This window comes from Gadus morhua, chromosome 20, assembly GCF_902167405.1.
Source record: "Gadus morhua chromosome 20, gadMor3.0, whole genome shotgun sequence".
Taxonomy (NCBI): domain Eukaryota; kingdom Metazoa; phylum Chordata; class Actinopteri; order Gadiformes; family Gadidae; genus Gadus; species Gadus morhua.
Genome location: NC_044067.1, coordinates 11220172 through 11231993, shown reverse-complemented (window position 1 = coordinate 11231993; position 11822 = coordinate 11220172). Strand labels below are relative to the sequence as shown.

Here is an 11822-nt window from a genome sequence, read left to right as displayed (position 1 = left end):
CTCTGTCTGTCTCTGTCTCTGTGTCTGTCTGTACCACGTGGGAGACGTAGTACCTGTGTTTTTTTGATTTATATGATGAATGTCTCGAAGTTAAGCCGAGATAAGGTAATCATAAGGTAATTGATGAATGTCTCGAAGTTAGGCCGAGACCATCTAAGGTAAATAGTGAAAGCGCCGAAGTTAAGCCGGGCCACTATAAGGTTTATTTATTACCGGCCACAAACTTCCAAACTCTTTACGGTGGGGTGAGGAAAGGTCAGGTTTTTAACGTTAATCTAGCTTAGTTGCATATTAAAACGGAGGCTTGGCCAAGGAGTTCAAATTGGATTGATTCCTCCCGGTTCATTTCAAATCTAATGTGCAATTTTGATTAGTATACAACGCAGCCGTAGAGTGTAACCACGGGGTGTTAAAGAGACGGCGCGTCTTCGTGACGTGGGTTTCCTTTGTCCAGACGTCCGCCATCTTGGGTCTTGCAGAGACCAAGAGCAGCGGGGAGCCCCCCCCCCCCCTCTCTCTCCCTCCTCTTCCCCCCCCACCCTCTCTCTCTCTCCCTCTCTCCTTCCCCCCTCTCTCTCTCTTCTCCCCCCCCCCCCTCTCTCCCCTCCACCCCCCCCCCCCCCCCTTCCCTCTAGACAATCCTATCGTGAAACCCCCCCACTCCCTTTGTCCCAGTCTTCACAGGTCCAGTAGTCAGACCCCCCATCCCCCTGTCCACAGGTCCAGTCGTCGGATCCCCCCCTCCCCACCCTTTGTCCCTGCAAACATTCTCTTCCCCTACCCTTCCTTATTCATATTGCTTAAAGAAGATCGGGAACGGTGGGATGGGGGCTTCGATTTAACTAACAATAGAGAGGCCTCCCACCCTCACACCTAGCCATGTGTTGGAACCAGGATGTAAATTTAGCCTTTGCAACCTGTGTTTGTGTGCATTGATCTTAATATTCTCTCTCTCTCTCTTCAGGAAATAGCAGTATATGCAGTAACGAATGCCTAACACTCAGACATTATGTTTTTCAAGGTTGCTGGGCCCTTCTGTCTGTTTTCATGCGTTTTGTGTATCAAAACAGGAGTGCAATAGACACGGGTTGTGTCATGCACAATGATATTAGAGAACCAGGATGGTTCAAATAGACACAGGGTTCAACTGCTAAAATAATATGTTTAATTAATAAATGATGCACATTGTTTTAACCGGTGCACAAGGCGGGAGTTAGCTCAACTGCTGTAGTTCAATTACAATAACATTTGTTTCAACCGATAACTTCTGAATTTTTCTTTTAGGTTCAGTTTTTGTTTTGTTTATAGAATATCACCATATATTTAATACCAAGATGTGCATAATTGTTGTAAGTTTGGATGACTCTTTATTCTACCTAGTTTAGACGGTTTTGATTGACCTAGCTCAAGATTCACCAGGTGTCAGACGTAGGATTGTGACACTTCCTGGGAGCCCCCGAGCCACACGTCGACTGCACCAGGTGTCAAGACGTAGGATTGTTGCACTCCGAGCCTCCGAGCCACGCGTTAATCGACTGATCGTTCCTGCAGAGTTCTGAGGTGGTAACGGTGGAGCTCAATGGGAGGCTCCGGGAGAGTACAATCGCGGGCTCACACGGGGAGTGGTGGCGGTGGGGCTCATGGGGAGGCCCCGGGAGAGTTGTCATTCGCGGGCTCACACGGGGAGAAATCGGGTGGGTCAGTAAGTCAGAAGGTTGAATTAATGTATCGATTTGATGTTGACCAACAAAAAACTAGATAATTATAATAATAAATACTGTTCATGTAATGGTATAGTTAGGTCTGGGACCTGCGTAGCTAAAAAAACTGTTTTGGAAATAGTAATGAACGTGTCCGGGACATGTGTAGCTATAAAATAAGTAAAGATAAAACTGAGTTTTACTTTACTTCACTTTGCTAAGACATATTCACGTTTGATGTGGTATGCAGAAAGTGGCGCAATAGGATATTGTGCAGAGAATAAGGTGTATTCACGTTTGATGTGGTATGCGATGTACATAGGAGTGAATCAAAGTGTGGACAACATCAAATGCGAGCAATAGGTAGAATAAATGAAGATTAGGTCATCCAATATGCATAGTTAGTGTAGGACAATCGGGTAGTATGATGAAGGTAACTGTTATTATGAAATACGGTTAACACAGAAGTGATATTGAACATGCAAATTTTAACATTGTTAATTCCCTTTTACATCTTTTTGGTTATAGCAACTTGGTTGAACTACGGTGTTGTTATCTTTGGTTGTCATTCAATGCACATGGCTGAAGCAATGCGCAAGGAGGGATGTAGTGTGAAATTAAACCAAAGTAGATACTGTAAAACAATTAAAATTAGAATTCATGGAAATATGTTTTTGAACAACTAACTGCTGTACATGAGTTTGTATTTCTGCAATAGAAGCAAAAAGTTCCAGAACCAGATGCAGACACACCCGGAGCCTACAAACTACCACCGCCGAGCAAGGACTAACAGTCACATGAGGAGATCAAATAACAGCAGGATTTGAATCGCACCGGATGGGTTGGTGGCCAGGGCACTGGTATGATTACAATCCCTCAGGTTAGAATTGGCAGAGAACTCCGGCATTAATGACCCTTTCACAGGATGGATGGAGAATATGTCTGGGAGGTGGAAAGGCAGAATCCAGTAAGTGCCCGTCGCGGGAATAAATGCAGAGACCGTGTTAATTGTCACCGGCTGCCGTTGTATTCCCTGCGCACGAGGGCTACTGCATCTGCTGATCACCACAGCAGTGGGCGCTACAGAAGTGCCAAGTGCCATTCAGGCTTACATTACCTGAGGGGCCCGACCCTATCCAGCTGCAATATGTAGAATAGTCAACACCTATACTATTCTAGTAGAATCGACTGTATTTAAGATAATCAATATCCCGGATTTACTTGAATAACACATTTTAAAACAACCATACCAGACTATGTTTATTATTTGGTAGTATTGCTTGGTTGCGAGTGCAACCCGTTATTTCTGAATCGCTGCATTGATAATGGTACTGTTGATCTTTGAGACGGTTGTTTACAGGCCACCTGTTGCTGACACGACGACGACGGAGAACCTGTTTGGAGGCTCCCATGATGTAGGAGTAACCTCTCTGAGTTGAGCCCTTGACAAGGAGGGACGAGTCTTGGGTTCATGAACTACAGGCCCGACGGCGACAGAATCCATGCCCAAACCACCCACATGTAACAGCGAACCAATGCACGAAGATCACCTGAACCACCCGAATCCATGCTAGGCTATCAATAATCTTGAATTTTTTAAAATTGTATTATGACTACCAATTTTTACTTTACTTTTGCACATGATGAAAATTGTATGACCTTGTAGCACATGACCAAAAAGTATTAGCTCAGGATTTCTATGGATAGTTTTGTTTGTGTGCTGTTTGGCCATGTGATTGTATGTTAAGAAGATTTGTGTTCATTGTTGTATTGTTAAATAATGACCTGTGTTTCCAATAAGACCCACAACGTGAATGCCGTCTCAGTATTATGGGGACGCGTAGTGGTTTTTCCCCTCTCTTCAAGAGGTCTTTCCGCGACGGTTGATGGTGTTGATGATTGATCCTACTTTGACTATGTTTTCGGTGTGGTAAATGGTGTTTATGATTTAAAATATTATTGTATGGTCATCTAAGATGACCAAGGAGGGACTGTTACGTATTTTAAGAATCTAAGCCACCCACACATAGACCCAATGATGCAGGACCAAACATATAAGCTGCGTTACCCTCACATAGCCACAAGGGGAGCATGATGTTATTGAAGGCTGCTCCCTCTTCACCTTTAATTAAGTGAAGAAGCCGAAGCCATAACGTCACCCCGGCCACGCCCACTAGGCAACGCCCACTTCATAGGCCACACCCACTTGACGTCCTGTACGGAGGACGTCGAGTGAACAGGCCAGAGTTCAATAGGTAGACGGCGCAGCAAGCCACCCGGGCCTTAGCCCGGGGGGCTTGAAGTAGATCACGGTATTTTCCTCTCACTCGCTTTAGAAACAATTCCCTCCGTATAGCTTCACTTACCATGCCGAAACATGCCGACGACTTTATAATAAATGAAGTGAGTTAAAGCAACCCGGGATTGGACAACTTTCTTCGAGAATATGCAACAACACGAAGGGATTTCCTTCTGGATAATACATTCATGTTTTTTATAGGCTGAATGGCTGCGCAGTGCGCTGCACCAGGCGGCCATCTTCAGGCAAGAGGAGGAAATATCATCGTCACAATAAATGGATGCTGACAAACTAAAGGTGGGGTGGTTAAATTATAACTTGCTGTAGATAAATGTCAAAGTTAACTATTTTACGCGGGATTTCAATATATATATTTTTTACCCGAGAAATAAAAAAAATACTCAGAATTTCAAGGTTAATATATTTGTATGCAGGGGTGGACTGGCCATCTGGCATACCGGGCATCGTCCCGGTGGGCCGTTGACCCAATGTGGGCCGGTCCGGTCCGCTATGTTTTATTTTTTCCTCTCCCTCTAAATTCCCTCAATGGGCTACAGAGAGCTAGCAGAAAAGTGCTGTCAATCACAACACAAACCAGGGTGGGCGGGACCTCATGGTGCGGGCCGGAGTCGCGGGAGCTGAAAACGCCCGGGTGGCGCCGAAAAACTGCAACTTAATTCCTCTGGAGATGGAAGTTAAATGTTCAAAGTTGACAGACCTATTTGGTGCTGAAGTCCACACCCCAGCAGGTGCTGCTGCGCCAGGAGACGAGCGAGTGGAGGCATATATGCTAAGTAACGTTAGCCTGGGGCTAGCTAGGCTACATTTTGAGACATGTCCAAAACAAAGTAGAAAACGTTTTTACATTGAATGTGATGTGACCTAATTAACTGCATACTTGTGACAACATATTAGCCCAGAGTTGGAGGGCTGTGAATGTTGGTAGTTGTGGTTGATTTTGTTTAAATAGGCCGAATTGTGATATTATTGGTTATTATTGTTGAGATGATTTGGCTAAGCTAGCTAACAGCTGCTAACGTTACCAGTCTCTTGTTGCCATAGCAACAGTAAACATTGACATGGACTAATGAGCTGTAAATAGAGATGCAGAATCAAGCTGTATTGTAAATACAGATGAGGTACTTTGAATTTTAGCACAAATTACAAGTAAACCTATTGGAAATAATTAGTTTAATTTGAAATATTTGCCATTGAATTTATTGTAATCTTTCAATTAAGTTATTGTTTACTGAGGTGATGACTATTTCATGTGGTGAGAGGAATGCAATATGTGTATGTTTAAAGGTTTATGTGAAGAAACATACTATATGTGTGATAAAATGACAATTGGTTATTCATAAATGTCTCTTTATATTCTCTATATATATGCCACCATAATCTCCTGTCAAACAGGTTTTCCTCACCTGCTAGAAGTTATTAGAGAGAGAGAGAGAGAGAGAGAGAGAGAGAGAGAGAGAGAGAGAGAGAGAGAGAGAGAGAGAGAGAGAGAGAGAGAGAGAGAGAGAGAGAGAGAGAGAGAGAGAGAGAGAGAGAGAGAGAGAGAGAGAGAGAGAGAGAGAGAGATTCTCTTGACTTTGTGAGTTTATTATGCAACTTGTTTTGCCTCAGATTGAAACAAATGGTTTGATTATGATTATTTCCTGGTTGAAGATTTTCACATCGATTTTAATTTCAAACATTTGCATATCTTTTAAGTTAAATTAACAGTTATGCAGGTAGGCCGAATTACAGGTCTGAATCGATATGTATTCTCATATACATGTATGTGCACATGTATACATACATGTGCACATACACGTGTATGAGAATATGAGAAGTATATGAGATTTTTTTTTTAATTCTCTATTCATGGTTTCATAATGACTGAGTCACCGTTAAAACAAATTGGTTTCAGCTCTAATGCTGTTACTGTCTGTAATATGTTTCTATTTAGATTATTTGTCAGTAGATTTTGTTATTATTGTCCGAGTCTGGTTTTAACTAATGCTGGGCTTACACCAAACGATTTTCACAGTCACAGAGTGTGTATAGCTTCCTTCTGGAAATTGAGTTGCTGAGATTAGCCGACTATGAGTCGTTATAGGATCACCACGACGTAGAGGTTCTCTGCTTGATCCCTTTGGCGCCCCACATGGCCCCACATGTACCAGGCCGTAGAGGCCTGGTACAGCTGGACACTGAACTGGCTGCTGAATGTAGCAATCCCTGTGTGATAGTTCCAAAGGAAATTACACGAAAGAAGAAGACAGTCACAGACTAATAACTGCAAGAGAGGAATTAGCGTTGGATCATGTGTGATATTTAACAAGGGTTTTGTAGTAGATATGGCGGGTGGAGATGCAGCAACCACAGGATGTCTGTTAACTTCCTGTTCGGGTTTCACACCTTTCTTGTCAGCAGCACAAGAAACACAAACTTGAAAAACAAAAAACTGTACTATTATTCGGATATACAGGGTTCAGTGTTTCCCCCAGTAAATGTCTTAGTCAAGGTGGTCGGGGGGGGGGGTCTCCCTGGTTAAATTCAATTAAAAAAGCGTTGTTGTGAACACCGATGCATTATTGATCTTTATTTTTACACCTGATGGAAGTATGTTTTCTTTCCCTACGAGAGTTTTCTACTTTGTTAATGCATAATAATTAAAAAAAAAAAAATTTTTTTTTTTTTTGGATAATTTTTTTTATTTATTTTATATACATTGGTAGTCAAGGCGGGGACCTATTGTTGATAAGGCGGCCGCCTTAACAACACAGTGCTGGGGGAAACACTGGGGTTCTTCCCGTTCGTCTCGTCCCACCCTTAGTGCTAATAATGTAGTGGGCTGGTCTGGAGAGAAAATGCCAGGGCTGAATTTTTCTCCCAGTCCACCCCTGTTTGTATGGCTCACTTCTTTAGGCAGTGATGCGGTAGGAAAGGAGCGATAATGCACACAGCTAATCTTTCTGTCTTCCAAGAAGCTGCACTGCTTTGCATTCCATTTCTCTTGCGTGATATCACACCCAGTTCAATAATTCCAACCAGTCTCATGCATTGTGGTGGTAACGTCATTGGTTATTGGCCTATTTATATGACTTTACTTTCAGTTGTGCCAATTCATGTGACCACACAAAGCGGTGTAATTGTGAGATGTGTATCCCCATATCTATGGTGCCAAACAAAGTGAAACCATTAGTGACTGGCAACATCATGGCCATGAACCGGCCCAGCTGAAGAGTGCCTCTCTGTGTAAGAGAAGAAAGCATTACTTCTAAAAAATGGGGGGAAAACTCAAAGTGACGAATGCCTAAGGTAGGCTACCGTGGCCCCAATCCTAAAAGTGCAGAATATGTCTATAATCTGGGTTAGGGTTACTTCAATCTGAGAGTGGCAGTGATCCAGGCATGTTTAGAATGTTATGGAGAGTCTGTGTTGAGATTTGAAGGTTGTGGTGCCATCTACAAGTGAAGTGCATGCAACTTGTCCCCCACAATATGCAATGACTAATAATATCGTAGTCTTGTTATGGACATATTTGAAGACAATTTTTTAGTAAACCTACTTGACTACTTTTAACAAGGTCTGTGAGTTCAGTTTTTTAATGTAGCTTGTGTGCATGAGACTGGTTTAAATGATTGGACCAACATGCGTGATGTGTGATCAACAACAACAAATGAAATGTAGCAAAGGCTGTTCCGGCTTCCAGGAATAGGGCAAAAACTATTTCTAAAGCTCACACACCAACTATGCTTTGTTCTTATAATATATAAGTCCTATTGATATGAATTTTTCAGTTGTCCAATTCCAGTCATCATTTACACACATTTAATTAGAATACTAACCTTTGGACCATGTTTTTTGCAGCTAAATGCAGTGCAATTCATTTCATTTCACGATGCGCATCTCTTTCCCCGTCTCAACGGTGCCAAACACAGGGAAAATCTTTTCATCAAGATCGAAACTGTCATTGAACGAGTAGATGTGGAACCTGTTCCTCACATCGTAGAAGGACACATTTCCCTCCTCCATGTCAAGGAACACACCCAACACACCGGGGGCACATCTGGCTAGCTTAGTGACGGGAACCGTCATGGCCATGAGCCGGCCCAGCTGCAGTTTCAAAGTCCAGTGATAGGTTTTCGGGTTCAGACTTTTAAAGCCATTTCGGGGAGCTGACTCCCTGACCACCCCCACCCTCCACTCCCTCTTGCCTCTGACATCCACCTCCCAGTAGTGCTTTCCGGAAGCAAAGCCCTCTTTGCCCAACACGCACCACCAGCCGTCATATTGGTGTTTGGTTCTTGTGAAGCCTTCCCATGGGTCGTAGATGCTCTCCACGATCTCGTCCATTTTCAACCCTCTCCTGTCCGGGGATATCTTCAGACACGGGTTTGCGGTAGATGGGTCTAGTCTGACCTCAGCTGTGAATTGGTATTAGAGAATAGAAGGCAGGGGAAAATAAGACCTTTTTTTTTCTACGCGTTGCTAAATTTTTTTTATTGTACTGACCTCTAGTCTTGGTAATCAATTTCCATCCTGTAACGTACAAAGGAAATAGTCATCCATCCTGTATCTTCAATAGTCAACTTGAAACAGAACTTATAGTTACCTATAAACTTAAGTAACAATTAGTAAGACTTACCAGAATTAGGAACATGTTGTGGATCAGCTAATTGAAGGAAACAATCACACGTAAGCACACACACAGAGGACCGGTTAGGTTACATTCAGCAGGAACAATGTTCTTTCTTTTTATCTCTATACCTATAAAGGTATGACTTCAACAAGAGAAATAAGAAAGAAGGATGTAGGTGCAACGTCACAACGAAACTGTTTTTGTGAAGAGTCATTGACACATTGAACAATAAGCAACAGCAGGGCGGCAATCTCTTGTTCCAACAAACCATGTGCACTAAAACAGCACCTATAAATCTAAATTAAACCATAAGCATAATAATAATGATTGATTGCATTTATATAAACCTTTTTAAGTTACACATAGTGCTTTCCATAGTGAGTGTGTGTGTATGCGTCTGTCTGTATATCCTCATCCACTATAGTGATAGGGTTAGCACAACTATACCTCTACTGTTGAATTGCTGTTGATTTCTGTCCCAATGTTTTGCAATAGACAGCTGTTTAAAAAAAGACAGAGAAACAAATCAATGCTAGAACCCAGTGAATCTACAGGTTGGATCAATTTGAAATCTCATTGCAACCTTTTGTCATTCCTGCTGCAAGATACTCAAGATAACAATGTCCAGCACAGGACATTCCAAAATCCATGCTGTTTATCTTCTGAGTGGCTTAGACTGGCTTTGTTCTCACCTTTGAGAGTAGTATTTTGCTGACTTTTTTCATAAGCTGTATCAGCCCCTTTGTAAGACATACAACAACACAGACAATAAATGACAGCATATCCAAGCCATGTTTTGCATTTCTTAAATCAACAATCAACTAATAATAACCAAGAAGCTATAATCTGGTAATAATTATAGCTAATCTGGTATAATCTAATAATCATGACCCCCCCCTGTAATTCCCACCCTCAGTGTTTCCCCTAGATCTCTTTGTAGCACTGGTGCTCTGAGTTGGTAACCTAGCAACGCTAGGGGGGGTCCGGGGGCATGCCCCCCCCCCCCCGAAAAATAAAATGGTTACTTCTGGTGAGATTTTTGGAGGGAAAATGTACAGATTGAGCTTCCAAATATGACATAACAACCAGCAGTCAAGGTATCTGTTGAGACCAGATCATTGTGCGAATGTGCCTTGTACTTGGCAGAAACTTTTTTTTTTTGTAGTGGCGCGGAGGCGGGGACAATCAGGGCAAACACTGCACCCTGGTATTAGGATTTTGGTAGCTTTAGTGAGCATCTTACCTGAGCAAATTCTGGCTTTAAAAAGGGTTGTGAGTTACATGTTATTACTTTGTTCTTCTCCTTGATAGGACCAAAGCTACTGTAACTGCCAGCAGGTCTATCTCTCTCTGTAAAACATGGTGAAAGCAAAGCATATCTTTAATGTGATATGCACCAGACAACCACTGACACTGTAACCAATGCCATCACACATTGCACATCACACATGCCAATTGCTACTCAGTCAAAGTACCTTTAACATTTCAAGTCCACAACAAAAAACGATTTCGGCCTAAAAATCATACAATTCATACAAAAGTCACATGATATCTTGCGATGAAATGGAGATGATGTTTGATTTTCTTTTTCAATTGACTGCCTCCAGGTTTCTTTGGACCTGTTTTAAATGTGTTTTGTATGAACATATAGGCTACTCACTTAAATACAATAAATTCCCAGGCAGGCCTAAAACGGTTAGGGTTAGGCTTTTAGGGTTAGGCTTTTAAAACACAGCCTTCTGACACTAGGCTATATCGATGTAAGTGTAACAAATAACAATTTCAGCTTAGCTCTCCGTGGGTTAAATCAAATGTTTTTAAATAAACCAACCTGCGTCAGAAGTCATCTTTGCTCTTCACAAACTTTGCATATCCAGGTGATACAAATCAGCTCCTCCGTACGTTTGGGTTGTTTATCCCATGTGAACTGTGGCAGTTGGTACAACAACTGTGTGTAGCCCCACCCAGAGCTATTTAGAGAAATTTGATCTCTGTATGAGGAACAAGGAAACAAGTCTACACTGGATTAGGCATGCACCCATCTCGGAGAAGTTCTCAACAGAAGATCATTTTATACAGTTGTGTTTCTAATTTAAATTGGAGCTCTTAAAAGAATACAGAGGTCCGGCGTCATCGTGGTTGTTTATCAAACCGCTCCCTATTAGATACACAATAAATAAAACATCAGCGGGCCGCTTTTTTTTTTTTCCCAAACTGGTTTACGAAAGTCTCACACACACACACACACACACACACACACACACACACACACACACACACACACACACACACACACACACACACACACACACACACACACACACACACAGCACAGCTCACACACATTTTGTACACCCTAAACAGCCAGCCAAACTGTTAAGTCCACGAGCGAGCGCAATATTCATGATGCATATAACTTTGAACCTATCGGGAGGCAGGATTTTACTGTAACTCAGTTGCATCTATTCAACTTTTTTGCGTTAAATGAGAAATAAATTGAAAATAAATACATTATTTTTTTTGAAGAGCGACGGAACTACTCATCTGATAAACCATTGCAAACTTTTTCGCAATGGTTACATCCTATAGTTTCTGTCGTTTCTTCGTCTTATAACCTTTCATTATTATATTGTTTATATTGTCGTATTCCCGTTACGTCTTCATTCATCATTATGTATTCCTAGCTTTTATACTACCAACATTACTAAAAAGCGCTGCTAGTGCTGTAACATATATATATTTTTAACATGTAGAGCTCATTTCCTCTACAGCTCTTACAGCAACTCTAACTTTCCATTGTTCTAAGGGAAATAATGGTTGCTGTTGTAAGCGATCGAGTTCAGTGGCAGAAGTCATTGACGACTTGACTTTCGCAGGTGAGGATAAACGTTTCCATGATAACAGCGAGCTCCACCAATCAAAGATGTTGAGTTACACTTTAGGATTGTTGGTAGCGTACTAGTAGTAGGGGTGGTCTCAAATAACATTGTGAATTAAACGTGTTTTTCTAAAAACTAGAAGTTTTTCTTTAACTTCTGGATTCCACAGGAGCCTATACCATAGTTTCACAATATTACAGCACGTGGTACGTACACTTTGGATGGTTACGACATTATGGATTTTATTCAAAACCTCTATGAAGAAAATGAAATGAATTTTTACTTCCGGAACCACACTTTTGCGCTCTATT

General features: G+C 41.8%; 1 protein-coding gene across 1 annotated transcript; it reads right to left on the bottom strand.

The window, feature by feature from the left end:
• Positions 1-7806: 7806 nt before the first annotated feature.
• Positions 7807-10583, bottom strand: LOC115533610 (E3 ubiquitin-protein ligase TRIM39-like). The gene is made up of 7 exons (XM_030344194.1): positions 10464-10583; positions 9876-9982; positions 9325-9372; positions 9080-9131; positions 8639-8665; positions 8506-8532; positions 7807-8417 (listed from the first exon to the last, which is right to left on the bottom strand). Exons 1-7 carry the CDS (start codon positions 10477-10479, stop codon positions 7882-7884), a joined length of 813 nt encoding a protein of 270 aa, XP_030200054.1. The 5' UTR covers positions 10480-10583; the 3' UTR covers positions 7807-7881.
• Between the last annotated feature and the right edge of the window lie 1239 nt (positions 10584-11822).